Below are 24,730 nucleotides of genomic sequence, written 5' to 3'. Positions count from 1 at the left end.
GGGATGCTGCCACCCAAGATGGGTGCAGAGCTGCAGTGTGGCTGCCAGTGCCCCGCCCAGGTCTTCTTTCCCCACAGGGACACACAGCCCCCAGATACCAGGAGTCTCCTCTTCAGGCAGCTCACACCTGCTTCTACCTCTGCAGAAGCACCCTTGGAAGGCTACATCTCCCACTCATAGGCCGTAGCCAGAAGCCAACTGCAGTAGAAATGACAGCTCCTTGTCCCGAGTCAGGACAACCCTGTGTGTAGTTGCTGCTCCTGTGGGATGGGCTGAGCCTGACTCTGGCTGAGACCACAGCCTTGCTTAGCTCCTTTCTTCATCCCATCCTGCCTCCCTTCCTCTCCCTCTCCCTCAATACATCTTGTGCATCCAAACCCCTGCATCAGGCTCTACCTAGAGGCAACCTGACCCAAAGCAGGTGCTATCAACTTCCATCGAAGTGGATTTGATTTGGTGGGGAGGTCAGGAAAGTTTAAGGAAGCAATGTCAGAGCTGAGATTTTCAGGATCAGTAGGAGCCAATTAGTTTGAGAGTGAAGGGAAGGGAAGTGTGCTCCAGGAGGAACAACATAGTACAAAGTTCTGGTGAGGAAGAAGCATGAACTGAAGGCTGAAAGGAGGCCAGTGTTGCTGGAGCAGGGAGAGGGAGTGCAGTTTGAGAAAGAGCCAGGGGGCCAGCAGGAGCATGGCAGGCAGGTGTCTCAGGCTATGGCAAGGAGGCTCCCCAAATGGGGGTAGCATCCTTACCTACAGGTGCCAAGCCAGGGCCTGGGAGAGAGTTAGGTTGGAGAAGCCCAGCAGGGTGGAAAATGCTAGCTCTGGGGTCACAAGTCTGAGGCTCCACTTCCAGTTCCAGAAACTACAAATGATGTCTCTGGGCCTCAGTGAGGATCAAGTGTACTACCCAAAAGTATTCTTCAGTCATTTTTTTTTTTTTTTTTTTTTGAGACGGAGTCTCATTCTGTCACCCAGGCTGGAGTGCAGTGGTGCGATCTCGGCTCACTGCGAGCTCCACCTCCCGGGTTTATACTATTCTCCTGCGTCAGCCTCCCGAATAGCTGGAACTACAGGTGCCCACCATCACACCCAGCTAATTTTTTGTATCTTTAGTAGACACAGGGTTTCACCGTGTTAGCCAGGAAAGTCTCGATCTCCTGACCTCATGATCCGCATGCCTCGGCCGCCCAAAGTGCTGGGATTACAGGCGTGATCTTCAGTCTTATAATAGTAACAACGTGAAGGTGTACGTTGTTTTTATTAGGAGTGTTTGTTCTCCTGGGTGTTTCTAATAACACATTTCCTTTCCTTTAACTAGAGACTCCTTAGAGTCCAAGACACCATCTTTAGGGACAGGGGAACAGAAGGGGAGATGGCTGCTGTGCAGGAGAGGACAGTCGAACTCAGCATCCTGAACCAGCTCTGACATATGTGAAAGTAAAGGCATCTCTCTCTCCCTCTTTAGGTAAAAACAGCAACAAAAAAGTTATGAGAACCAAGAGCTCTGAGAAGGCTGCCAATGATGATCACAGTGTCCGCGTGGCCCATGAAGATGTCAGAGAGAGTAAGTGAGGCTCTCACAGAGCCCCTGCACCAGTCCTAGGCCCTGTTCAGGGAGGGTGGGCGGGTACAGGCCCCTGGTGCAGCAGCCCGACTACAGATTCGCGAGTGTGGGGCTGCCTGGGGCCTGCTGTCTATTCTGATCGATGCTGGAGGGGAGAACATTCACGGCAGCTTCTGCCCGCATTCACACTTGTGCACTGCCTCCCAACTCACAGCCAGGTTCTCCGATTCGGCTGCAGTCAGTTTTGGATTTCCTGGAGCTCTTGGTTGCTTTCCCTACCTCTCTCTCCTCAGAGACGACATCATTTCCTTTCTTGTGGGACCTCTTAGCTGCCCATGGCCTTGAGTGTGCATTTCTTATCTCCCAACCTGACCCAGGAGCCTCTGGGGTCAGAGATCAAATGTACTTGCAAAATATGCAGTGCTGGGCCGGTGTCTCACAGTTATGTGAACACAGTGCACCTTTAATTGCTCACCTTGGGATGTTCAAAGGTATGAGTTTGAGACTCATGAACGATCTCTGGCCTACGAGCTATAGCTATTGCTATTAACTACTGCCATTATTATTATTGGATCATTATTATTCTAAACTGTGGTAACCAGGATCACATTTCGGCTAAAATGAGTATTAGTAATAACAGCCATTTATTAAGCACTTACGCAGTAGCCAGGCACTTGGCTGAGTGTTTGGCATCCCCTAGTGCCCCTCTGACTGTGGGTATTATTATTATCATTATTATCCATATTTTACGGATGAGGAAAATGAGACATGGTAATGTGCATAATTTACCGAGGGTTATACAGTTTCTATGTGGTAAAAACAGGGATTTGAACCCACGATTTTCTGATTCTAGACTTTTTGGTTAGCTTAAAATAAACAATGCATTTCACAACTTGGCATTTACAGAGGCAGCACTTTAGCTGCCATGCGAGTCCATAAACCACGTTACAGAGTTGATTGTCACAGATGGAAGTGCGTGCTTCCTTAGGCACAATGTAATGATTTGGGGCAGTGTTTCTAACCAAGAACTTGCCATCAAAGAAATCATAGAGATGGCTAATAGTGCATCCTCAAGTGAAAACAGATGTCAACAACAGTGACCTTCTGTGGTCACTCACCAAATGAAAGTTTATTCCTTCTTAAAGTGGGCAGGCGTGCACTCCACCCATTGCTCATTGAGAGCACTCATTGGACCAGGAGAGTGCGTTCTGCACAGTGCACGCTGTGGCTGTGTTTCTGCTGCTTGACCCTGACAGTGTGGTTCTTTGGGGTCTTCTCTAAATGGGGGGTAATAAGACTCCTCACCTTGAGTGGACCTTGGACATTGGCATTTTGTGCCCAAGCAGGCTGATAAAACACCAGCTGTTTCTTCAGGATTACAAATGCCACAGGGCTGACGTGGCTTTGAGAGTTGGTCTCGCCTCCCTGGGTCTTGCTGCCATCAGATTGGATCCTGGTACTTCTTCACGGCCTTGTTAATTTTTAAGTGCTTTTAAACATATTTTGCCCAGATTTTTTTAGTAGCTTCAGCAGAAGGGTTGGTTTGAATTATCTTAGTTCTTTATTATCAGAATTGGAAGTTCTTAAACTTTTGGGGAGACATTTTCAGAAAGATTTTTGAAGACTCAATTACACACACACACACACACACACGTCTAAATTTGCCTTCTTTTCTGCCATGGGTACACCCCTCCCTACTGGCCCACCCAGGATTGCTCCCCTGCCTTTGGCCTCAAAGCTCTGTCAGGTTGGGATCACTGGTCTCATAGGCAGTCATCAAGGCTCTGGTTCATTGAATGCCCTAGATGTGATTTTAGCCTGTGAAACTTCTTTTACTAAAAAAAAAAAAGGAGGGGTCGAGGATAACTTTGGAGGGGAAAAGCAGCTGAGGAGATCCCTGACATGCAACTGACAGTTGGTGGCCATGGAGGCAGGGCACATGTGGCAGGGTGGCATGGCCGTTAGGAACACAGGCCTAGAGTTGGGCACCTGAGCAAGCAAAGTGTGGCCTCAAATGCAGAACTGGGCATTCTCAGAACCCCCAGTCCATCCTCCTCTCAGGATCTACTCAGGTTGCACTGGGGGGCTTTGAGGGCAATGTGGCAGAATGTTGGGCTGGTATATGTGACAGCTACATTATGTTCAAGGTGGCAGGCAGAGCAGATGTCAGCCACTTCATTTGCAAGGTGGTGGGCAGTACAGGCGATGTTAACCACATGGAGTTATGAGAGTGGATGGGGTTAAAAGGCTCATCTCAGATGTAGAAGTCATCCTCATGGAACTTTGGCTTTTGAGGAAGAGACCATGTACATGGCTGTCACTGTGATTAAGGAGTAGTTTCAGCTGTGGCAAGTATCCAGCTACATTTTAGATGTTGTTTTGTAATAGTTTAAGAAGTTGGTTGAGTCATCATTCTAACTAATTCTTCACCTCTTCTCATCCCCACACCCTTTGCTGTGTAACTCTTTAGCTCCCTTTGCCAAAGCTGGAAGTCCCTTGGCTTTGGGCTGGTCCATGAGTCTTGTTAGGCCAACAGGGGTCAAGTGTCAGTTCTGAGCCCATGCTTAGCTTGTTTCCATTTGTCTCTTGGGTCTCTTGCATCTCCACAAGAAGAGTGTACATACCTAGACCGCTGGTCCTAGGAGGCTGAGCAATGAGTGGAACAGATGTGGGCCCAACCAGCAACCCAGAGCTACCTAGCTGAGCTCAGCTGATCTACAGACACCTGAAAGTAAATGCTAATTGTGTGCCATTAAAAGTTAGGGGTTTCTTGTTATACAGCAGTAGCTGACCAATACAATGAAGATAAAGCATGACCTTTTTTTTCCCCAAAGGTTACATAACATTCCATAATATAACCACCTAATAATAGACATTTATGTTGTTTCCAATTTTTTGCTACTAGAGACAGCTTTTGTTGCAATGAAATTACCTTATGCCATTTTATTTGCCATGCATTCATTGCAGAATTATACTCTACTTGGCAATTCCCACCATGATTTTACCCATTTTCTGGCCTCTCCTTCCCTTTGTTTCCAGCCAGATGAGGGCTTGTTTTTCACATGTGTCCCAAGCTTTAAGCTTCTGCTCACATGTTCTCTCTATAGGGAACTGGACAAGCATCAAAGTTGGTGATTGAGAGGACAGCTTTGGGATCAGACTTACACTCGAGACTTTGGACAAGTTACTAACTTTTGGCTGCCAGACTCTGGACAAGTTACTAACTTCTCCATGACTCAGTTTCCTCCTCTGTGAAGTGGGAATAACATTACCTTTATAGGTATATTGTGAAGATTAAGTAATGTCTGCACAGTGTAGCACACAGCAAACAGTAAGTTCTCAGCAAACATTAGCTATGACTTGAATTTACCATCTTGGGGTCTTTTGTGTGCCTTAGAACAGGGGCTGGCAAACTTTTTTAAAGGATCAGATTATAAATATTTTATGCTTTAGTAGCTAAGAGGCAAAATCAAAATATTATATAAGTGCTTATATAACCATTTAAAATGTAAACCTTAAAATATTTAAAATTTATTCTTATTTCACAAATCCTACAAAAACAGGTGGTGGGCTGTATTTGACCTTTACACAGGCTATAGTTTGTTAACCTCTTCCTTAGAAGTTCAGTGCTCTGCAAATCCCACTTCCAGGAAGCCTCCTCTGATCACCTCTCTTCAGTTTCCTATGCTTCTTTCTCATGGTCCTGGTTCCCTTGTTTCTCATTTCACAGTGATTCCTGTGCATAGCTCTTTGGTTCTGAAAGCCTGTGAATGCGTAAGAGCAGAGGCCTTGTCTGATTCATCTCTGGATAGACCCAGTGTTGGTAGCAGTACTTGACAATGGTGAACCTGTTTGTTGAGTACCCACATTGTGGTAGAGCCAGCATCATGGTGAACAGAACAGGTGCTCTACATGTGCTCAGATGGGTTCTCTATGACCTAGAACAGCAGCTGGTCCTTTCAAGGAAGTGGTCTTTGATTTCAGTTCTTAGAGCAAGATCTGTAGGAAAGAAACATGATCAGCCGGGTGCAGTGGCTCAAGCCTGTAATCCTAGCACTTTGGGAGGCCAAGGCGGGTGGATCGCCTGAGGTTAGGAGTTCGAGACCAGCCTGGCCAACATGGTGAAACCTTGTCTCTACTAAAAATACAAAAATTAGCGAGGCGTGGCAGCAAGCACTTGTAATCCCAGCTGCTCAGGAGACTGAGACAGGAGAATTGCTTGAACCCAGGAAGCGGAGGTTGCAGTGAGCAAAGATCACGCCATTGCACTCCAGCCTGAGTGACAGAGCAAGTCTCTGTCCCACTAAAAAAAAAAAAGAAGGAAACATGATGTCCTACTAGGATGGAAGTAGGATGGTTTCCCTGACACATGTTGGTGAATGCGAGCTTGCTTGATGCATCTCCCTCATGCCTTGACTGGAAGAAGTTTGAGGCCTCAATCAGACACCATACTTGGGGATTGGCCAACTTAATGTATATTTGTGTGTGTTTTAAGCTTGAGGGTTTTTCATTGCATCACAGACAGTTTGGTTTTTCATCCAAGCCCTTGCTATGAGCCTCTTCTCTTCATTGCATAACCAGACAGTTCCCTGGGGCTAAGTTAGGTCTTCCTTCTTGGCATCTGGCACAACTATTCCCAGATCCCTGATTCTGGAGGATTTTACCGACATAGTAGACATGATAAACTGCCATGCCTGTATTTCAGACTCCTATGGGAGTGACAGGGGAGGTAAGGGGCTGGAATTGGGACAGAGTCACACCCCTCTTGACAGACGGTGGTTAGGAAGCCCAAGAAATATGGGCGCTGGGAAACCAAAGGTGCCCCTACTCCTTGCTATTTTCCACTTTCTGCTCCATCTCAAACATGCCTAAAAAGTTATTCTTTAGTCTCTAAAATGAAACATGTGCCTTTGAAGGATTTTATAGCATTCTTTTACAATGTGGAGAGTTTTATTTTGTTTTTCTAACAATGGGTTTGTGGCAGGGCCTTCACTGGGTTTGATTAGGGGTCCTGGGCTGGCTGTAGCCTACAGTAGACATGTCTGTAAACTTAGTGTGTTTATGAACACCACATGAGCAGTGTGGCCAGTCTGCAGCTATAAGCTTCAGAAACCTTGGTCTGAAACCATAGGCACAGTGGACTTGTCAGCCTAGAAATACTTCCCAGACAAGGGTTTAGGGGACAGAACTCTGATGTGCTCGGTAGCACCCATAGGTGGCATGAAATTTCATTCATTTGTGTCAGTCACTTGACCCCAATGTGGTTCTTATTGACCAAGTACATACTGGTCCATTTATAGGGGAGACATTCTAGGGCTGTACCTCTTCAGAATCCCCATGACAGAGGAGAGTACATGTGCTTCTGTTGCTCTTGGGGAATTTGTTCTTGGCATACTGTGACCTATCTTGTTTCCATCTTCTCAAAGCTTCTGTGATAAAACCCTCTTTATTCTGTATTACTGACTCTGAAATGGATTTAATAGAAAACCAAATTTACCATGTTATGCCCTAAAACTTCATAAAAAAAAATTGGCACTTAAACCACTTGTGGTGAAAGTTGGTCTTATGGTGAACGTAGGTTTCTTTCCTGGCTTATTAAACATTTGACTATGAAAGCAGTAAACACATGCTATAAACTGATCATGTCCCCACAGAATGTGTATGTTGAAATGCCAACCCACAGGATAATGGTATTTGGGGGTGGGGCCTTTGTGTGTGTGTGGTGGGGGGGGGGCAGGGGGCAGTGATTAGATCATGAGGGTGGAATTCTCATGAACGGGATTAGTGCTCTTATAAAAGAGACCCCCAAGAGCTCCCTTGGCCTTTCCTCCATGTTAGGACACAGGGAGAGGATAGCCACTGTCCATGAACCAGGTCCTCATCAGACACTGAATCTGTTGGTGCCTTGATCTTGGACTTCTCAGCTTTTAGAAATGTGAAAAATAGGCTGGGTGTGGTGGCTCACTCCTGTAATCCAGCACTTTGGGAGGTTGAGGCAGGCAGATCACCTGAGCTCAGGAGTTTGAGACCACCCTGGGCAACGTGGTGAAACCCTATCACTACTAAAATACAAAAAATTACCCTGGCCTGGTGATGCATGCCTCTAGTCCCAGCTACTCAGGAGGCTGAGGCACGAGAATCGCTTGAGCCCTGGAGGTGGAGGTTGCAGTGAGCCAAGATCGTGCCACTGCACTCCAGCTTGGGCTACAGAGTGAGACTCTGTCTCAAAAAAAAAAAAAAAAAAAAAGGAAGAAAAAAGATATGTGAGAAATAAATTTCTGTTGTTTATAATCTGGTACAGCAATTTGAATAGACTAAGACAAGTACTAAGTACCAAATGAAAAGGCAGTATTTTGCAGTGCCACCTGTCTGTTGGATATCAAGTATCCATAAATGCCTGGCTTTGTTTTCAGGCTCACTAATCTTTGTCATTAATGCATTTTTCTACCCATGCTTGAAATATCTCACTTTCTTAATTACCGTAGGTTTATAACAAATCTTGACATCTGGTAGAACAGGACCCATTCTTCTTTAAAAGTTGTGTTTATTCTTGACCCATTATGTGCACTTGTAAACACACACACACACATTTACATCATGTAGTCAAGTTCTACAAAAATGCTCTTGGAATTTTGATTTAGATTTGCATTGATTTTACAAATCAATTTGGGAGAATGAACACATTTACAACATTGACTCTTCTAATCCATGAACATGGTATATCTCTCTACATATTAGACCTTCTTTAATATCTCTCATAGAAATTTATCTCTAGAGGTCTTATATATCTTTTAATAGATTTCGCCTTTGATACTTGCTATTCTATGATACTTTTAATTTCAATTTTCTACTCTTTACTGGTAGACTACAGGTGTATAGTTAATTTTTGAATGTTGATTTTTATATTCAGCAATCTTGCCAAACTCTTATTAATTACATATTATTTGATATTTAAGTACAAAATCATGATTTATATGAAATAATGACAATTTTGTGTTTTCCTTTTCAATTTTTATACCTTTATTTTTCTTTACTGTGTTGGCAAAGACCTCCATTCATAAAGAATAGATCTTCCTTGTAGGTTTTAATTCTGCTTTTGTATTTTTAGTTTTCTTGCTATTTGGCCTTATTTAAAATATTTTTCTGTTTATCCTTTTCTTCTGCTTTTTTTTTTTTTTTTAATGGCAAGTAGAGGCCGTGACTCTTGGATTATACAAAGGATGAACAGTGTCTGGGTGAAATATTTTCCTAGCTATCACATCAAGTTACTTTCAAGGTCACATTATTTCTCTGAGTGTTTTGGATGGTATACCTCCTTTAACGTTCTTTTGGTGGAATTTTTTGTTCTGCACAGACTGTACATTAGTGTTCATTCTTTATTTATTTTTCAGTGAGGCAAGATTCAGCCAGATTTTCTCCAGGAGGGACAGTCTAAGCCTTTTCTCAGATCTGTAAATGTTGACTAGCTCAAAATGCAGAACCTCCAATACAGCAGAGTTTCCAGTTTCTAGCAGCCTTTTGTCTTTTATGTATTTTTGTTCTGAGGTCTCAACTTCAGTCCTCCTTCCTACTTCCAGCCAATAACCATGACTCCTGCTTCTCCTCAAAGATAACCACCATCAGATACAACTTTTGCCTGTTTTGAACTTAATATTGATAGGATAACACATGGTATGCTCTTTTGTGTCTGACTTCTTTTGCTCAATATGATGTTTATGAGATTCACCTATGTTGTGTATCGCATAGTTCATTTATTTTTATTGATTTATAGTATTCTAGTGCATGACTATACTGCAGGTTATTCATTGTCTTGTTGATGGGCATTTGGATTGTTTTCAGTTTTTGGCTATTACAAATGGTGCTGTTAGGACTATTCTTGAATAAGTCTTTTGGTGTATATGTGAATGCATTTTTGTTGCATGTATACCTGTAAGAATTGCTGGATCATAGTGTATGATTAAGTACTGCTGGAGATTTTTCCCAACTGATTGTACCAGTTAACACTTCTACCAGCAGTGAATGAAAGTTCTAGTTGCTTCACATTCTTACCAGCATTTGATATTGTCAGTCTTTATTTTATTTTATTCATATTGGCTGATATCTCATTGTGGTCTTAATTTGCATTTTCCTGATGACTAGTGACTAATGCTTACTTACCATTAGGATAACCTCATTTGTGAATACATGCTCAGTTCTTTTGCCTGTTGTTTTTCTTGTTGATTTATAGGAGGGTTTTTGTTTGTTTATTTGTTTTTCTTGAAAATACAATGAATATGAGTCCTGTATCAGATACATGCATAGTGAATATCCCACTTCTTAGCTCACTTTTAACTCTAGTAGAGGTGTCTTTTGAATAACAAATGCTCTTAAATTTAATATAGACCAATCATCAATATTTTCTCTTGTGGTCAGTACTTTTTCGTTTGGGCTAAGAATGTTTTTTGCCCACCCCAAGGTCATGAGATATTTTCATGTTATCCTCTAGTGATAAAGTTTCTTTTTACATGAACATATTTTCATTAAAGTAATCTGATTTAAATAAAAACATTAGGGAAATAATAGTGCAGGTAGTACACGGATGTGGAAAAATTTATGAAGATAATAATTGGCAAGTGCTTGAGGGTTGATAAATGTTCTTTCGAATCAATAATTCCTTTTTTTTGAGCCTTATAAGCAATGTATAAAGAATAGTGTTAGTTTTCCATGATGATGCAGACATAGGGATTATCAGTTATACTGGATCATAATGCAAATTCATTCATTTGGGAACATTGGTTGGGCATTGGGATGAAAACTTGTCATTGCTGCTCTTGAGGCTCACAGCCTGTTCAGGGAGACAGACTAAACTACCACGGTAACAGTGTGGACTTTTCCTAGGAGGTTAGGCTAAAGGCAGGAGTGAGTAGGCTGAGAGGGTTGAGTGCAGGGGAGGAAGTCTTGGGAGGCTTTTCAGATAGAACAGCCCCTGAGCTGGACATTTAAGAAGGAGGTAGGTGATCAGAACCTTTGAGGCTGAGGCTCCAGGTTGACTCCAGATCTCAGCTGCTGTAGCCAGCGTGGACTGGAACCCAATTCTTTGAGAGTATCCTCTGTTGGATCCACTGGGGTCTGGGAAAGAATATCTCTGAGCTTGTGTAACCTCACAGGTAAAAGACCCCAGTCAGGTTTGCAGGGACTCTCTTCTGAGACTGGTTGTCTCAGAAGAATCACCTGGGAACTTCAGACCAGTGGTGGGTTCCTTTGCTGTCCTATTGATCAGTTTCTGGGAGAGGGGTTAGGGCACCTTTCCTTTAAGTTTCTTTGAGATTCTGATGCTCAGTTGGGGTGAGAACTGCTGTCTGGAAGAGCTCAGTGGTGAGGGTCTGAAGGATCATCTCTCCCGTGGTGGGTGTTAAACAGCTTTCCAAGGACAACTAGATAAGGCTGAGATTGGCTAAGAGATTTCCCAAGACCCAGAGAGACACCCTGTCCCTCAGGGAAGCCAGTGGTATCTGAGAAAGGCAGACAGCTACTGCAGACAGATTTTCAGTGCACTGGGAAGCTGCCTCCACACTTCACTGATCAAAGGGAATGTCAAGTTCAGAAAGGCGAAGGAAAGAATTCTGTTAAGTCGAAGCTACTCCATTTATAGGCGGCAATGAAAGCAAAAGTTCAGGAAGGCTGTTAGCTTGTTCCTGGAAGCGCCCATCATGTCTTGAGGCGATCACAGCAGGCCACAGGGCCTTGGACTCTGAACTCTGCTCTGCCAGCGGGAAACGCCTGTCTTGGCTCCAGCCCTTTTCCTGGTGTGACCCCAAACACCACCAAGCAACTTCATTTGTGTTATGCTCTCGAGTTTTCAAGTCAGACGGAGATGGTGTAAAGATTATGCTTGAGCTTTTATAACTCAGACACCTAATGGCTATTTAACGGTGTTCGGCATCCCTGAGTCTCAGCGACGATAAGCGACGATGCCCATCTCTTGGGGTCATTGTGCAGATTCAATGACAGGAGTCTCTAGCTGGTCTGTCTCGCAGTAGTTACCTGCAGGTTTTCCTTGGTGCTCCCCAAATCACTACACTTTTAAAATAATTTTCATGACATGACTCCATAACAGCCCCCTACCCCCCAGACAGATTTGGAATACTGAAGGTGGGGTGTTGGGGTCGATGCTAGATTGAGAATTCTTACTTATATGCTATATTCTGACTGTGCCCTGGAATTTCTGGGTCACAAAGGCCCCCATGATCTTAAATGCAACAGACATTTGCAATTTGTTCAAGAGTTGCTGTGCATAGATGGTAATGTATGGTGGTGATGATGACGATGATGAGGACTAATGAATCTGTGCCAGAGGGCAGATGTCTCTTTGGTAAAGTATCTGTAATGCAGAGACTGCTAGCAAGAGACAGATCTAAGGCAGTGCATGCGTGGGGTGGGGTAGAATGAGGCAGGGGACCCCATGCTCACCTCCTGAGGAATAGAGCATGGGGCTTGGAGATGGTGCCCTGCTCAGTGTGGTGTGTTCTCAGAGAGCCTTTTCTCTTTAAGAGAAAAGCAGATTCATCGTGGATGATTGTCACTCTCCTTTCCTCCAGATTGTGACACATCTCTGATCTCTAATTAATATTTTCCTGAAGTGTTTTCACACTTTTTTCTGTGTTCTCCTCACCCACATGCTTCTCAGGATTAGATCCTTTTTTCTTTCTAGAAGCAACAGAAACTTGATTTAATGGTAAAGGATGAATTTGTTCATTTTAGGGGAGGAACGGGGAGCTCGTCTTGAGGCTATTGGAACAAATGGGCTCAAGAGTCACTGAGTGATTGACGTTGGAGCCTGCTTTCCTGCAGCCTGGCTGGGAACCCTGGCAGAACACTGCTGAGGGATGAAGAGCTGCCAATGAGTTTCCCACTTATTTCAAGCACTCTTTAAACCTAGTAATTATATCATCAATTGACATTGTAATACAAATATGTTACAGTTCCAACAAAGATTTTTTTAAACTCTCTGATTACAGATATTTAAATTAAGCTTCGAAACCTTGCTTCTCCTCCGTTTTGCTTAGTCACCCATGCAACAGTCCTGTCTTTCTCAGTAATGTTTTCTGGAGGATGGGGAAAAGTCCTAGTCCTTGGAAGTAGTATTGTGATTGACAGTTCCTGGGACCGGGAGCAGATGTTTCTTTGAGAATTTCAAGTCGATGGAATTCTAACCTCTCGTTCTAACTTTGTCATGCTTTTGGAGTTCTTTGGCTGGCAGTGTTCTCTGGGCTCATTTTGTGGGAAGTGCCATGCAGTCCTCAGTGTTTGCTGCACCCGCCGGTCACGTGTCTGGTTGCCTTTGTGTCTATGTTTCCGGGTGCCGTGATTCCAGCTGTTCTTTCAGTAAAGGCTTATGGTTATGGTGGGAGTAGGGTACATTTTCTGAATACTCTTGTGTCTGAAAGAGCCCTTAATTACCATGACAATTACCGTGACTATTGACTGTAACTTAGCTGGTAGTGGCTTCCAGATCCCCCTTTCTTTTCCTTCAGCCCTTAGAATGCACAGGTTGCTGCTGCAAAGTCTTGTGCTACTCTGATGATCACGCTCGGTAATCTCCTGGCAGTCCTAGACAAGCCTGGGACTGCGGCTGGGAGACAGTTCTTGTCTTCTTTCTGCCATCTCTGCCCTTCCTTTGAGATTTCTGGTTTTGAAGACATGGAGGTTTCCTGGATGCTGGTTCGTTCATGCTGTGGATCTTGTCTGGCTGCTGATTGCCTCAGAGAAGCTGCCTAGGGGTTACAGTGTTAGCAGCAGTTCCCCATGGTGGCTGGGGTCCAAAGACCAGGGTGCAGCCCAGAGACTGAAGTGCTGACAATGATGTCACTTCAGGGGCCAGGAGTAGCCTTGGGCACTGGCCTAAGGGAGTGGGAGCTGCTGCTTTCTGGTGACTTGTTTGCACTGTGCTCCCTTTGGTCTTTGTCAGCCCAGGGTGCAGCTGAGAGAGGTCTCATCCACTTTTCAAGGCCTCTGCAGGCCTGGGAACTGCAGATGTTTTCAAATGTTTTGCTCTAGCCCCTGTGGCTCTGAGACCTCCAGACCATTCTGCAGGTTGAAGATTCCCCAGCCCTCCTGTCTCCGACGTGGCTCAGCATGCTTTGCAAGTGGTTTCCTCATCCTGCATAATTCTCTCCCCACTGTAGTATTGTTACCCTTAGCCGGAGAACCTGAGGGAGGAGCAGGTCACTCTATTCATTTTAGACATTGAGTAGACCTGTGAAAAATCTCTAGATGGGCCGGGTGCGGTGGCTCACGCCTGTAATCCCAGCACTTTGGGAGGCCAAGGCGGGTGGATCACCTGAGGTCAGCAATTTGAGACCAGCTTGGCCAGCATGGTGAAACTCCATTTTACTAAAAATACAAAAATTAGCTGGGCATGGTTGCGGGTACCTATAATCCCAGCTACTTGGGGGGCTGAGGCAGGAGAATTGCTTGAACCTGGGAGGCGGAGGTTGTGGTGAGCCAAAAGTCACACCATTGCACTGCAGCCTGGGTGACAAGAGTGAAAATCCGTCTCAAAAGAAAAGAAAAGAAAGAAAGAAATCTCTAGGATGATGCTCTCAGGGTAGAAAGAAAAGAAGAACAATGAATCAGGTTGAAATATTCTGAAATTCATCAGAGTGAAGTATTAAGTTTGGTGAATATTTCAATATTCTGTATTTTGAATTAATTTAGAATCTTTAAAGCAAAAGATAGTTTTCCTGTCTTTTATTTTCTAGTCCTTTACTTTCCCGTTCTTTAGCATAGGAAAACCCTGCGTTTTTCTAAATGTGGAGATTCCTGTGTCAGATGTTCAATATAAGTCTTTAAGATGGGCTTGGGAATTTTTCCTGGGATGCTTTATTCTGATACGGGATTTTTGCCTTGTTGATCTTTGCATAAAGGTATGTGGGATAGTGAGCTTGTGCTTAGACTGCTTTATTCTTAAACTTCTTTTTAACTTAACAGATGTTTTCAAATGGGGTTTGGTGAAGGTGGGTAACTCCCATCTGGCTCAGTGGGTAGTTTTATGTGAGCCTGCAGGATGCCGTGCTGTGGGGCATGGTGCCCTGCGTTAGGCAGGGTTGCAGTAACATTTGTGAATTGCCCTGATGCTCATGGAAAACAGGGTGAAGTCAGAGTGAGGCAGATGTGGGATGGAAGGAAGGAGAGGAGGCTATCAAAGGGAAAAATAAAGAATGGAAGATTGGTGAAATGAGAACCTTCCAAGTGAAGCTGACATTACTGCTGTGTGCCTGACTGATACTGCGGCCTCTGCCACACAAAAGTGAGGGGACAGAGTGCCGAGGAAGAAGTGGTGACAACCTTGAGGAGATTCTTTTGCAGCAGACTTTGGAAGATGACTGGGTATTTGCTTCAGCTGCAGATTGCAGGCGGATTACTCCAGCTGCCGCATTCATACCTGCCTGAAGGGAGCCACCAGGTTTCTGAGGCCTGCCCGCTACGTCAATAGGCCGGTCTCCAGACAAGCAAGTGGTCTGAGTTTAAACTTGTTTTTTTTTTTTTTTTTTTCTTGAGACAGTGTCTCACTCTGTAGCCGAGGCTGGAGTGCAGTGGCATGATCTCAGCTCACTGCAGCCTCCGCCTCCCAGGTTGAAGCGATTCTCCTGCCTCACCCTCCCAAGTAGCTGGGATTACAGGCATGTGCCACCACACCTGGCTAACTTTTATATTTTTAGTAGAGATGGGGTTTCACCATATTGGCCAGGCTGGTCTCGAAATCCTGACCTCAAGTGATCCGCCTGCCTTGGCCTCCCAAAGTGCTGATATTACAGGTGTGAGCCACTGCGCCCGGCCCTGAATATAAACTTTGTGCATGTCATTGGACGCCAAGTGGTGTAGACGGTGCCTGTGACACCTCATAGCTGAGGTGTGGGCTCAGAAGGTGGATTGTTACAGGGAAGGGGAGGGGCTCTCTTAGGGAATCAGTCTGAGGGTGCTGAGCCTGTGCCGCAGCAGGGGAAAGACTGCCCTCGGGGAGGTGGAAAGCAAAGTCCAAACAAGGAAGGAAGGTCTGGACTGAGAGAGAAGAAGAGAAAGAGCAGAACATTGTGTGATGGAAACCAGGGCCATGCGTGGTGTGGGGGTAGAGGAGTGGCTGAGAGGGAGAGACTGCGGGGCCCAGTATAGAAGAAACAGAGAAGAGGCTGAGGAGTCCCAAAGGGCCACAGAGTGACCAGGGCCACTGTGAATGAATGGAGTCAGGAGCAAAAATCCCAGGAAAGGAAGGGAGAGAGGAAGCGGAGATGGAGGTGTTGCCCCTCTTGGGGTTGGCCAGTAGGAGGAGGCAGTTGGAAGAACCGATAACTCAGAAGCTGAATGAGCCTGCTTGAGCTGTGTTCACACTCAGCTCTGGGCAGCAGGTGCAGATGCAGATGCCTGTCCCGTGCCCCGTGTCGGTTGTGAATTTGGCATCCCCTTGTTTTGCTAACAGCACCCTGATCCCAGTGGGCAGCCAGGGGGCCAGGTGAATCAGGCCCTCTCTGGAGGCATGCGTGAGGTTGAGGGGAAACTCAGAGGTGTGATAGGAAGTGGACAGTGCCATTGGAATCCACTGTTCTGCTGCCTACATGACGGGAGCTCTGTGCCTTTCCACCTGCACGTGTCCTGTGTCCTGCCTCTGTTCTTCTCACTTTCTGCCATCCCTGTCATTTCTCTAGGGACTTCCCTTCCTGTCTAAGTTGGCTGTGGTTAGTTTCTTACAACCAAAGGGCCGTCGCTCACCCACGCGGATCAGGAACGCTGTCTTTGCCTTTCAAGGACTTTGTGTGTTCTCTGTGTGGAATCTCTAGCTTCTTTGTAAGTGGCACGGGCAATGGAGAAGGCTTCCAAAGCAAACTAATGGCTCTAAAAATAGCATCTGCTAATAAGGACAAAAAATCCCAGTGTCAGAGCATTGGGTTCCTGTAAGACCACATTTGCGAGCAGACCAAGTTCGTGTGTGTTTATCTGGGCTCCTCCCACAAAGTCATCATCTGTGCTGTGGGTGGAGGGAGTGAAGTTATTGGCTTCGCCATGACACCATCACAGGAGTGGACAAGAGTGGCTGTTAGATGTGACAGCTGCCGGCACTGCTGGCTGCGGGAAACTCAGCCTGTGTGAGGGCAGGCATTGCACTTTTCAGTTGCTGTTAGATGTGCATCCATGAAACACCTGACTTGTGGGCACTTTCTTTTCACCCCTTCTGTATCTTGGCAAGAGGATGTGACAGAGCTTCTGTCTATTGACAGAAAAGCAATTTTGATGGATATGTAATTTTAGTCAGGTACTTCCTTTTCTGAATTAAAACACTCACATGCATAGGAGTCGTTGTCTTTTTCTGGAAGAAATGTTTTGAATAGCAATTATTGTTGCTTTATTGAGCTGGTACATGATCTATATATGTCTGCCTGTCCATCTGGTGGGCTATCTGTCCATCTGTCTGTCTCTCACTTTGACTGTATAAATGACATAAATACAGGTGGCTTTGCTGAAGGAAGTCCATAGAATTTACTGCCTGCTGTGTCTTCTGCCACCAAGGAAGAAGCTGGTGGATGGGAAGACTTTCAACATGGCAGTGAAATAGGTTCGTAAGATGACAGCAGATCCTTTTGGTGTTTCTGGTGCTTGGTTATGTGGGACTGTTGTGGGCATGTATTGAGCACCAGGATGTGGAGGGACAGGACCTGTGCCTGGTTCCCCCGATCACAGTCTGAAACTCCCCAGGTCCCTTGAACCCTGAAACCATAGCTGGCAGAGTAAAGATAAATAGAGGCTATTCCCAGGCCACCAGGAATCGCCTGATAGAACCTGCTGCCTAGCCAGCTTGGTGTCACAGTCAGTTGGTGGGGTCTCTCTCTCAGTGGGTGGGGTCTCTTGGTGGGCAGGGTCTCTCAGGACAGACTGGTTATTCCTGAGAAAGCTGACTGTGTCTAAGGCAGGACAGGCTGAGACCAGGTGATGGGGAAAAGAGCAAGGAGTGAGCAGGAGACGAGGATAAGAATGGGGCACAGAGGGGCAGCAGCCCCAGCTCAGGGAACCCAAGAGCTTGAGCCAGAGCCCAGGCTCCTGGGGCCAGGCTGCAGGATGTCCTGGAGTCCAGCCTCTCAGAAGGGACAGGAGTGTAATGGGTCTGTGGTCTTGACTCTCAGAGCTTGCCCTGGATTCTGACGAGGCCCTCTGGTGGATACCAGTGACCGCTGGGAACTGTGAACTCCAAGAGGAGAGTGGCATTTGACAGAAAGGGCCCATTGTCCTGAGGTGAGAGTGGAGGGCACGGGCCCAGACTCCCAGCTGTCTCAGAGAGTGACGGGGTGTGGGATTATAACCTGGGCTCAGGGGCCAAGCTACGGAGGTGCCAGACCATGAGATGGGCAGGGTGGGGCTGCTGGGACAACATGAGAAGGTTCTGTGAGGAGGCAGGGCTGTTGGAGGCGCAGCAGTGAGGATTTCTGAGTATGTAGTGTGAGGATTAACCTTGCTGGTCAGCCACTTGAAGTCCATTTCTAGTAGGCAGGATGGAGAATGACTCTATGAACATGCGGGACCCAGGAAATACCACCACATGAGTCAGATTCATGTTCTTCAGGCCTGGAAGGTGTGAGGGCCCTGGGGAGGGAAGGGGCATGGTAACCAGGTTTTCCTCTGTGAGGTCAGCCTCAGATGGTTGGCATGCCTGCTGCACAAACGCCCTCAATGCGGGGCCCCCCAGTTCATTGTGTGGCCCCCACTCGCTGCATAGCCTTTCGCATTCACTGTGTGCACCCTTCTGCCTTCACTAAACGCTCCCCCACTCACTGTGGTGGGCGTGGGGGCAAACAGCAGCCCAGGGGTCAGGAGACCCATTCTGGATGCTGCTGTAAACACTGTCATTCTTAAAGACAATGGGCTAGGCTGGGATGATCAAGCACTGGTGTTTTATTCCAGGGGCAAATGGTGTTTACTAGTCGTGCTCCACATTATCCATTTTGCAGAGAATGGAAAACAATAGACTTTTTTTTCTGCTTATATTCCTCTGCTCATTAGCATGCACAATATAAAGGCCAGAGTTGCTGAAGCAAAATCAGCAGGTTCTGATTAATTTGCAGAGCTCCAGTGATGCTTCCTGACTGAGTCACGTTGGGGAAGGATCCTTAATTGGGAACAGCCTCAGACAGTAGCATGGACAGCAAAAAAGAAGGAATATCAGAGCAAAAACACCCCTAAAGCAAATGCCAACAAGAAAGAACATAGGCTTAATGTTGACAGTTCAATCAACCGTGTCTGGAAAGACGGGGCATGCCTGTGGGTGGCAGTTCAGGGGAAAATGGAAAAGCACGCGGCCAGATTTAGAAAATAAGAAACTCATCCCTTTCAGCATCTGTCCTTGTTTTTAACAAGCATTGTCCTTTCCAGGTTGCCCACCTCTTGGTCTGGAAACCTTAAAAATCACAGACTTCCAGCTCCATGCCTCCACGGTGAAGCGCTATGGCCTGGGCGCACATCGAGGGAGACTCAACATCCAGGTACCTGGCCCTGTGGTTGTAAGGATTTTGACCGCCTTGTTTATTGCTCTGGTTCCTTGAGCTTGGGTCAGGCAATGCCCAGGATTTAAAATGCATTAGCCTGAATTCTCACAGTAAGAAAGGATATTGCTGAATGATCCTAATTTTACAGTGAAAGCTCTGAGACTCAGGGAGGCAATGTCTTCTCCAACGACTGTCGTGAGTAAAAGTGAGACCACCAGTACCTGGACCCAGGTTGTTCCTTTTCCGCCTTTTGAACACTTCTCTTCCACATGCTGTTGGTCTGGAAAGGACAGGAGGAGAAGGTGGAATGCCTGGGGCATGGCGGGGCAGAGCCGTGGCACATCCCTTGCCTCCCTGCCAATGCTTCTTGTCTGTGCCACACACACATCTTCTAGGCTTTCCTGTGGCTCCCTCCATTGCGTTCCCCCAGGTCAAGCCCCAGGCTCCTGGGGCCATGCACATTCTGGATGGTCTCCCTCTTGGAGGCTCAAGAGCCTTTCTTAACTTGGGCCTCAAGAGTGTCAGGCCTCCCTCTCTGTCAGTCCCATCAGTCCAAGGTCTTGCTCCAGGAAAGTGAGCTCCTCCCTGCACACTCTACATGCCATGCAATTCTTGACTCCAGACCCTTTCTGTAGCAGGTTTCCCTACCAGAAACTTCTACTGCCCAACCATGCCCCACTCACATGAATCCCACCTGATCCATGCGTGAGATTCCTATTGCTATTGTGACAAATAAATGTAGCCTCTTCCCACAAATGTATTCTCTTACAGTTCTGGAGGACAGACGTCTCACTGGGCTAAGTCAAGGTGTACAGGGCTGTGCTCCTTTCTGGAGACTGTAGGGAGAATCAATTTTCTTCCCCTTGTCAGTCTTGAGAAGTTGCCCTGTTCCTTGCTAGTGGCTCTTTCCTTCTTCAGAGTCAGCAAAGGCAGATGGAGTCTTCATGTGACCGTCTCTCTGGTTCTCTGTTCTGATTTCTTGTTCCCCTTTTGAGGATCCTTGAGATTACACTGGGCCCACCTGCATAGCCTGGGATCATCTCCCTTCCTCAAGCAACCTTCATTCCATCTGTGACCCTCATTCCTCTCTGCGGTGTAATCTAATATATGCGCAGGTTCTGCAGGTTAGAGTGTGGCCATCTTTGGGTAGGGAGTTATTCTGCCGTCCCATCCCCAGGGCCTTTTTTCCTGCCCCACCTCCTGCCGATCTGTTCTTTCTCAGCTTAGCACTTGATCTCTGCCATCCCGTGTGGCTCTCTAATGGCACCGTATTCTAGTTTTCTTTCTAGAGCTCTTCTGTGTGGGGAGTAGTTTCCAAGTCCCTTTGCACATGCACCATCTCTAGTCTAGGGAAGGAGGAGGTTCCTTGCCCATGGTCCTGAGGGCCATCAAGGGTGCACTCAAAGCTAATGGCTTCCAAGTGGCAGAGCGGACCCCTCACTCCCCCAACAATCTGTATAAATGTGCAAGGGGCTGCTGCTGTGCTGGGAACTGTGTACGAACAGATAAGGTTCCTTCCCAGGGAGCTCATGGGACTGGGGACATCTGAGCCAAGCTCTGACTCCAAGCTTTGCTGTTTCTCCAACCCCACCCCTCAGACTGCACCGCATCAAACAGACTTTCGAACTGTTTAACCTCCGCCACTTTTTAGTTCAGAGGAATTCAGGTAGAACATTTGTAGAACTAACTTTAATGAGATCCGAAGGTTGGTTTATAAATACTCGTGTAAAAAAAGAATAATAACTATTAAGAAATATTTGGATGTGCACAACTGTCAACTGCAAACAAATCTCTTATGTTTTGTGAGAGGATGAACACATGAGCCCTCAAAGCTTGAGCCAGAGCTAAGTTCATGTTCACACAGCGCCTCCAGTACCCTAGAAGGGGATCCAGTCCTCTGAGGAAATAACGGTCAGGCCCAAGCAGGGTGTGTGCAGCCTGTTTTGTGCATTCATCAGGGGAGATGTCATCTGATGCTTTGCATGCTTTCACTATAATTGAAATTATCTTTTGAAAAAGAGAAAGTGTCCATGTTTATTTGTGCTTTTGGTAAAAAATTAAAAGGTCCTGTTAATCCTAAATGTGTTGGGGTTGAACGGGAAGGTTGGGGGGCATGGTGTTTGTGTCCCTTCAGTTGGGAATTCCACCGGCAGAGTGCCAAGCAGGATGTGCCAATGAGACGTTGTAGGCAGGCATGCTGAGTGCAGACCTTGGCCTTGACATTTCTAGATTGGGGGCCTTTGGAACAATGATCTCATGTCTCTGAGGCTCAGTTGCCTCATCAGAAAGACGAGAGTCCTGATCACTCACAGGGTTCCTTGAGTGGTGACCTTAGGTGACTTCTGATTTTAAAACATTCCCTGGATCATCTCCTTCCTCTGTTGAAAGGCTCTGGTGGCTTCTACTTACCATATGAGGAAAGTCCCAGGTTGGCCCTGGGTGACTGGGTCCCTCTCTGAACCTTCATTTACTTATTTCCTTGGGTTTTATCTGTCCCTTCCTTGTGAGTAAGCCCCATGTTAGATGTGGCCTTGTTTCTCCTGCTTGCCCAGACCCTGGTGTGCAGAATAGCACCTGCAACATGGGAGGTGCACCGATGACATGCATGGAGACCTGGCTCAGGTGCAAATGGTGTTTATTCACTGACCTGCCTTTGCTGGGCTGCACAGGAGCCTCGCTGTGGATGGGGTGTCCAGCAGGGAGCAGCTGGCGAGGCTGTCCTCACTTCATCTTCCTGGCTTCAGGTAGTCCTTCACCCATGGGAGGCCCACCCCAGGCATACGCCAGGCTCCCCTCGGTGAACGCGTTGACTGAGCACACTCCCCTGCCTGTGGTCGGGGTGAAAAGGAGGCCGTGTTTGGGAATCACATCAGTGCGAGTTGTCTTCATGGGTTTTTCTTTCTTCAGTGGTGTCTTATTTACCCTGATGCCTTCTCACAGGAAAGTCTCCGTACCTGCTCTTAGACTGGGAAGTCGCTGCTTTAACAGCCAAATCTGGGCCCGCCATCCCTAGCCTCTGGCTCTGACCCCAGTCAGGTACCTGGTGTCAACCCCAGAGAGGGCAGCGTCACTTGCAGTGTGTGTCTGTGGGCTTCGACATACAGCCCCAGTCCCCCATGGGAAGCTCACCAGGCTAAATCGAGGTGTCAGCAGGGCTGTGCTGCCTGCTGGTGACACAGGGAAATGGGGACGAGGTCAGTCCACTTTTGTGGTTTGTGTCTTCCAGAGCCAGTGCCACATGCAGTGTGGTTCCGCTGTCACAGGTGCATAATTAAAGTCAGTGTGCTCCAAAAATACATCTCCCCACACAGAACGGTTTGAAATGCAGTTTAAAAATAACCACATCTTGTCTCACATACGAGTATTTTGTAGGCGTGTTGAGCTAATGGGATTTTGTGATCGAGAAACACCAAGATGTCAGAATTAGAAACTGTGTTTAATACCCTAGTGCAGGCTGTGAGGTGGTTTATCCCAGCGCTGTGCCAGCCCAGGACTCTATAGGCGCAGATGTGGCTGTGGTCCAGGCTGGAAGGCATGGGGCTCACAGGCTGGGATGCTAGTGCTGGTCACTGCTGACCAGCCGTGTGGCCTTGGGTGAGATGCCCTCATTCTCTGAGGTTCAGTGTCATCATCAGAACGGTGCAGATCCCACTGCTGGCTCTGCCTCCTTCATGGTATTGTGAGGTTCAAAAGGAGTAAAGAAAGAGAATTGCCTTTGGTATTTCTCAAATGCATATTCTTACCCATTAGCATTCAATCTTGCAGCAGACCATTGTGAGGTGCCTGCTATGTGATGGGCACAGAAAGGGCCACGACAAAAAGCCCTAGGAATTCTCTGCCTTCAAGATGCTTCAGTCTCTAGCAAAGGGAGAGTGGGCATCAGCTCCAAGCATTATTGGCACAGTGCTAAGTGCCTTATGTGCGTGATTTCATTTATTCCTCCAACATGGAAGACAGTCCTGTTATTATTACCTCTGCCTTATAGAAAACAGACACAGGGAGCATGGAGTGACTCAGCGCACATTTCCCAGGAGAGGCAGATTAAGAATCCAGGCAGCTTTAAACCTTAAGTTTTTGCTCCTAATGATGCCATAAAACTGCCTCCCAAGTCAACAGATAAAAGTGGTGTAGGTTCGACAGCTGGAATAGTGATCGAACTGTGTACATCTCTCTTTTCTGACAACTGTCTCACATTGATTTATTCATGGGCACCCTTGCCAAATGCTGAGCCGCTTGCAGAAAATGTGACTCTTGCATTTTTGGGTATTCCCCACCCCGTGTGAGCACGGCGTCTGCACATATGGATGCGCTGAATCAACAAAGCTTCCCTGGAGTGGCTGCAGTGCTTAAGGGAGCTTGAGCAGGAGAAGCCTAGCAGGAGGCCGGGCAGGCTGGTCTGCTGTCACATGTGTTTTTCTAGTACATATTTGCCCTGTGTGGTTGGCAGATACAGGGATGATGTCATTATGACACAGAAAAGCAGCATTGGTTCATGTGCAACTTTTACCAGTCTATGAATGGTCTGTGGGACCGAGTATCAGCAGCTGGCCACAGAGTACCCTGTCACGGGTGAGTATGGAGTCTATGAATGGTCTGTGGGACCAAGCACCAGCACCTGACCACAGAGTGCACTGTCACGGGTGAGTGTGGAGTCTATGAATGGTCTGTGGGACCAAGCACCAGCACCTGACCACAGAGTGCACTATCACGTGTGAGTGTGGAGTCTATGAGTGGTCCGTGGGACTGAGCACCAGCACCTGACCACAGACACTGTCACAGGTGAGCGTGGAAGCTGCAGAGTCCTGTGCGTGGCACCCTGTGCCTCCTGTTCCTCTGTGTCGGTGGGGCCTGTTCTGGTGCATTGCTCAGGTCCCTTCCCCGTTTTGCCCCGGCCTTCAACTCAGCAGCTCAGCTGCCTTCCATTCGCTGACATCATCTGCCTCCCTGCTTGTTTCCTTTTCAGATCAAATCCTGTAATTACAGCTGTATTTAAACACTGTTTTGAGCAACTCAACGTGCCTTCTTAACTGTGCTAATGTGTTTTTAGAATTAATTTTTTTCAGTCTTGTGCTTCCAGACCTGTATAGATTTTGAATGGGCTGGCTGGTGAGCTGGGTTTTAGACTGGGAGCTTTTACTGGAATGGATTTGCCATGTTACCGCAGAAATACCTGTCTCTTTTTCCGTCATTGTAAGCAGAAGACTGAAAGAGTACTTATAACTTAATACTTCCTTTTTTCCAAGTAGTATTTTACTTTTGTTAACTTAATAATATAAGGTTAGAGAAAAAAACCAACATTTACATTTTATCACTACATTGGGACAAGATAGACTTTCCAGGAATTCAAGGAAGACATCCAGTTCAGCCCCTCACCTATGATTAGTCTTCCTGTAGGCCCAGGACCCTTTTATACTAACTCATGTGCGAGGCTGTGATCTCATTTAGAAACAGTCACTGGTTTCTTCCATTCTGGGAACAACTACAGACAGATTGGAAATTAACATCCTGAGTCTCCAAGAGAACATGTTGACAATGACCTCTAAAATCAAGCCCAGGGCCAGGCACGGTGGCTCATGCCTGTAACCCAAGTACTTTGGGAGGCCGAGGTGGGCAGATCACCTGAGATCGGGAATTTGAGACCAGCCTGGCTAACATGGCGA

The 24,730-nt window shown here is 46.6% G+C and overlaps 1 protein-coding gene across 1 annotated transcript in view; it reads left to right on the top strand.

Moving 5' to 3' along the window:
• CPXM2 (carboxypeptidase X (M14 family), member 2) overlaps window positions 1–24,730 on the top strand; it is a 144,693-nt gene that overhangs the window by 9,685 nt on the left and 110,278 nt on the right. The window contains exons 2-3 of the mRNA XM_011986413.1: window positions 1,465–1,563; window positions 18,958–19,067. Of these exons, the coding sequence (XP_011841803.1) occupies window positions 1,465–1,563; window positions 18,958–19,067 (209 nt within the window). The remainder of the gene's footprint in view (window positions 1–1,464; window positions 1,564–18,957; window positions 19,068–24,730) is intronic.

The sequence above is a fragment of the Mandrillus leucophaeus genome, unplaced genomic scaffold (assembly GCF_000951045.1).
Source record: "Mandrillus leucophaeus isolate KB7577 unplaced genomic scaffold, Mleu.le_1.0 Scaffold299, whole genome shotgun sequence".
In the NCBI taxonomy this organism is placed as follows: Eukaryota; Metazoa; Chordata; class Mammalia; order Primates; family Cercopithecidae; genus Mandrillus; species Mandrillus leucophaeus.
This window is presented reverse-complemented; position numbering and strand designations above follow the sequence as displayed.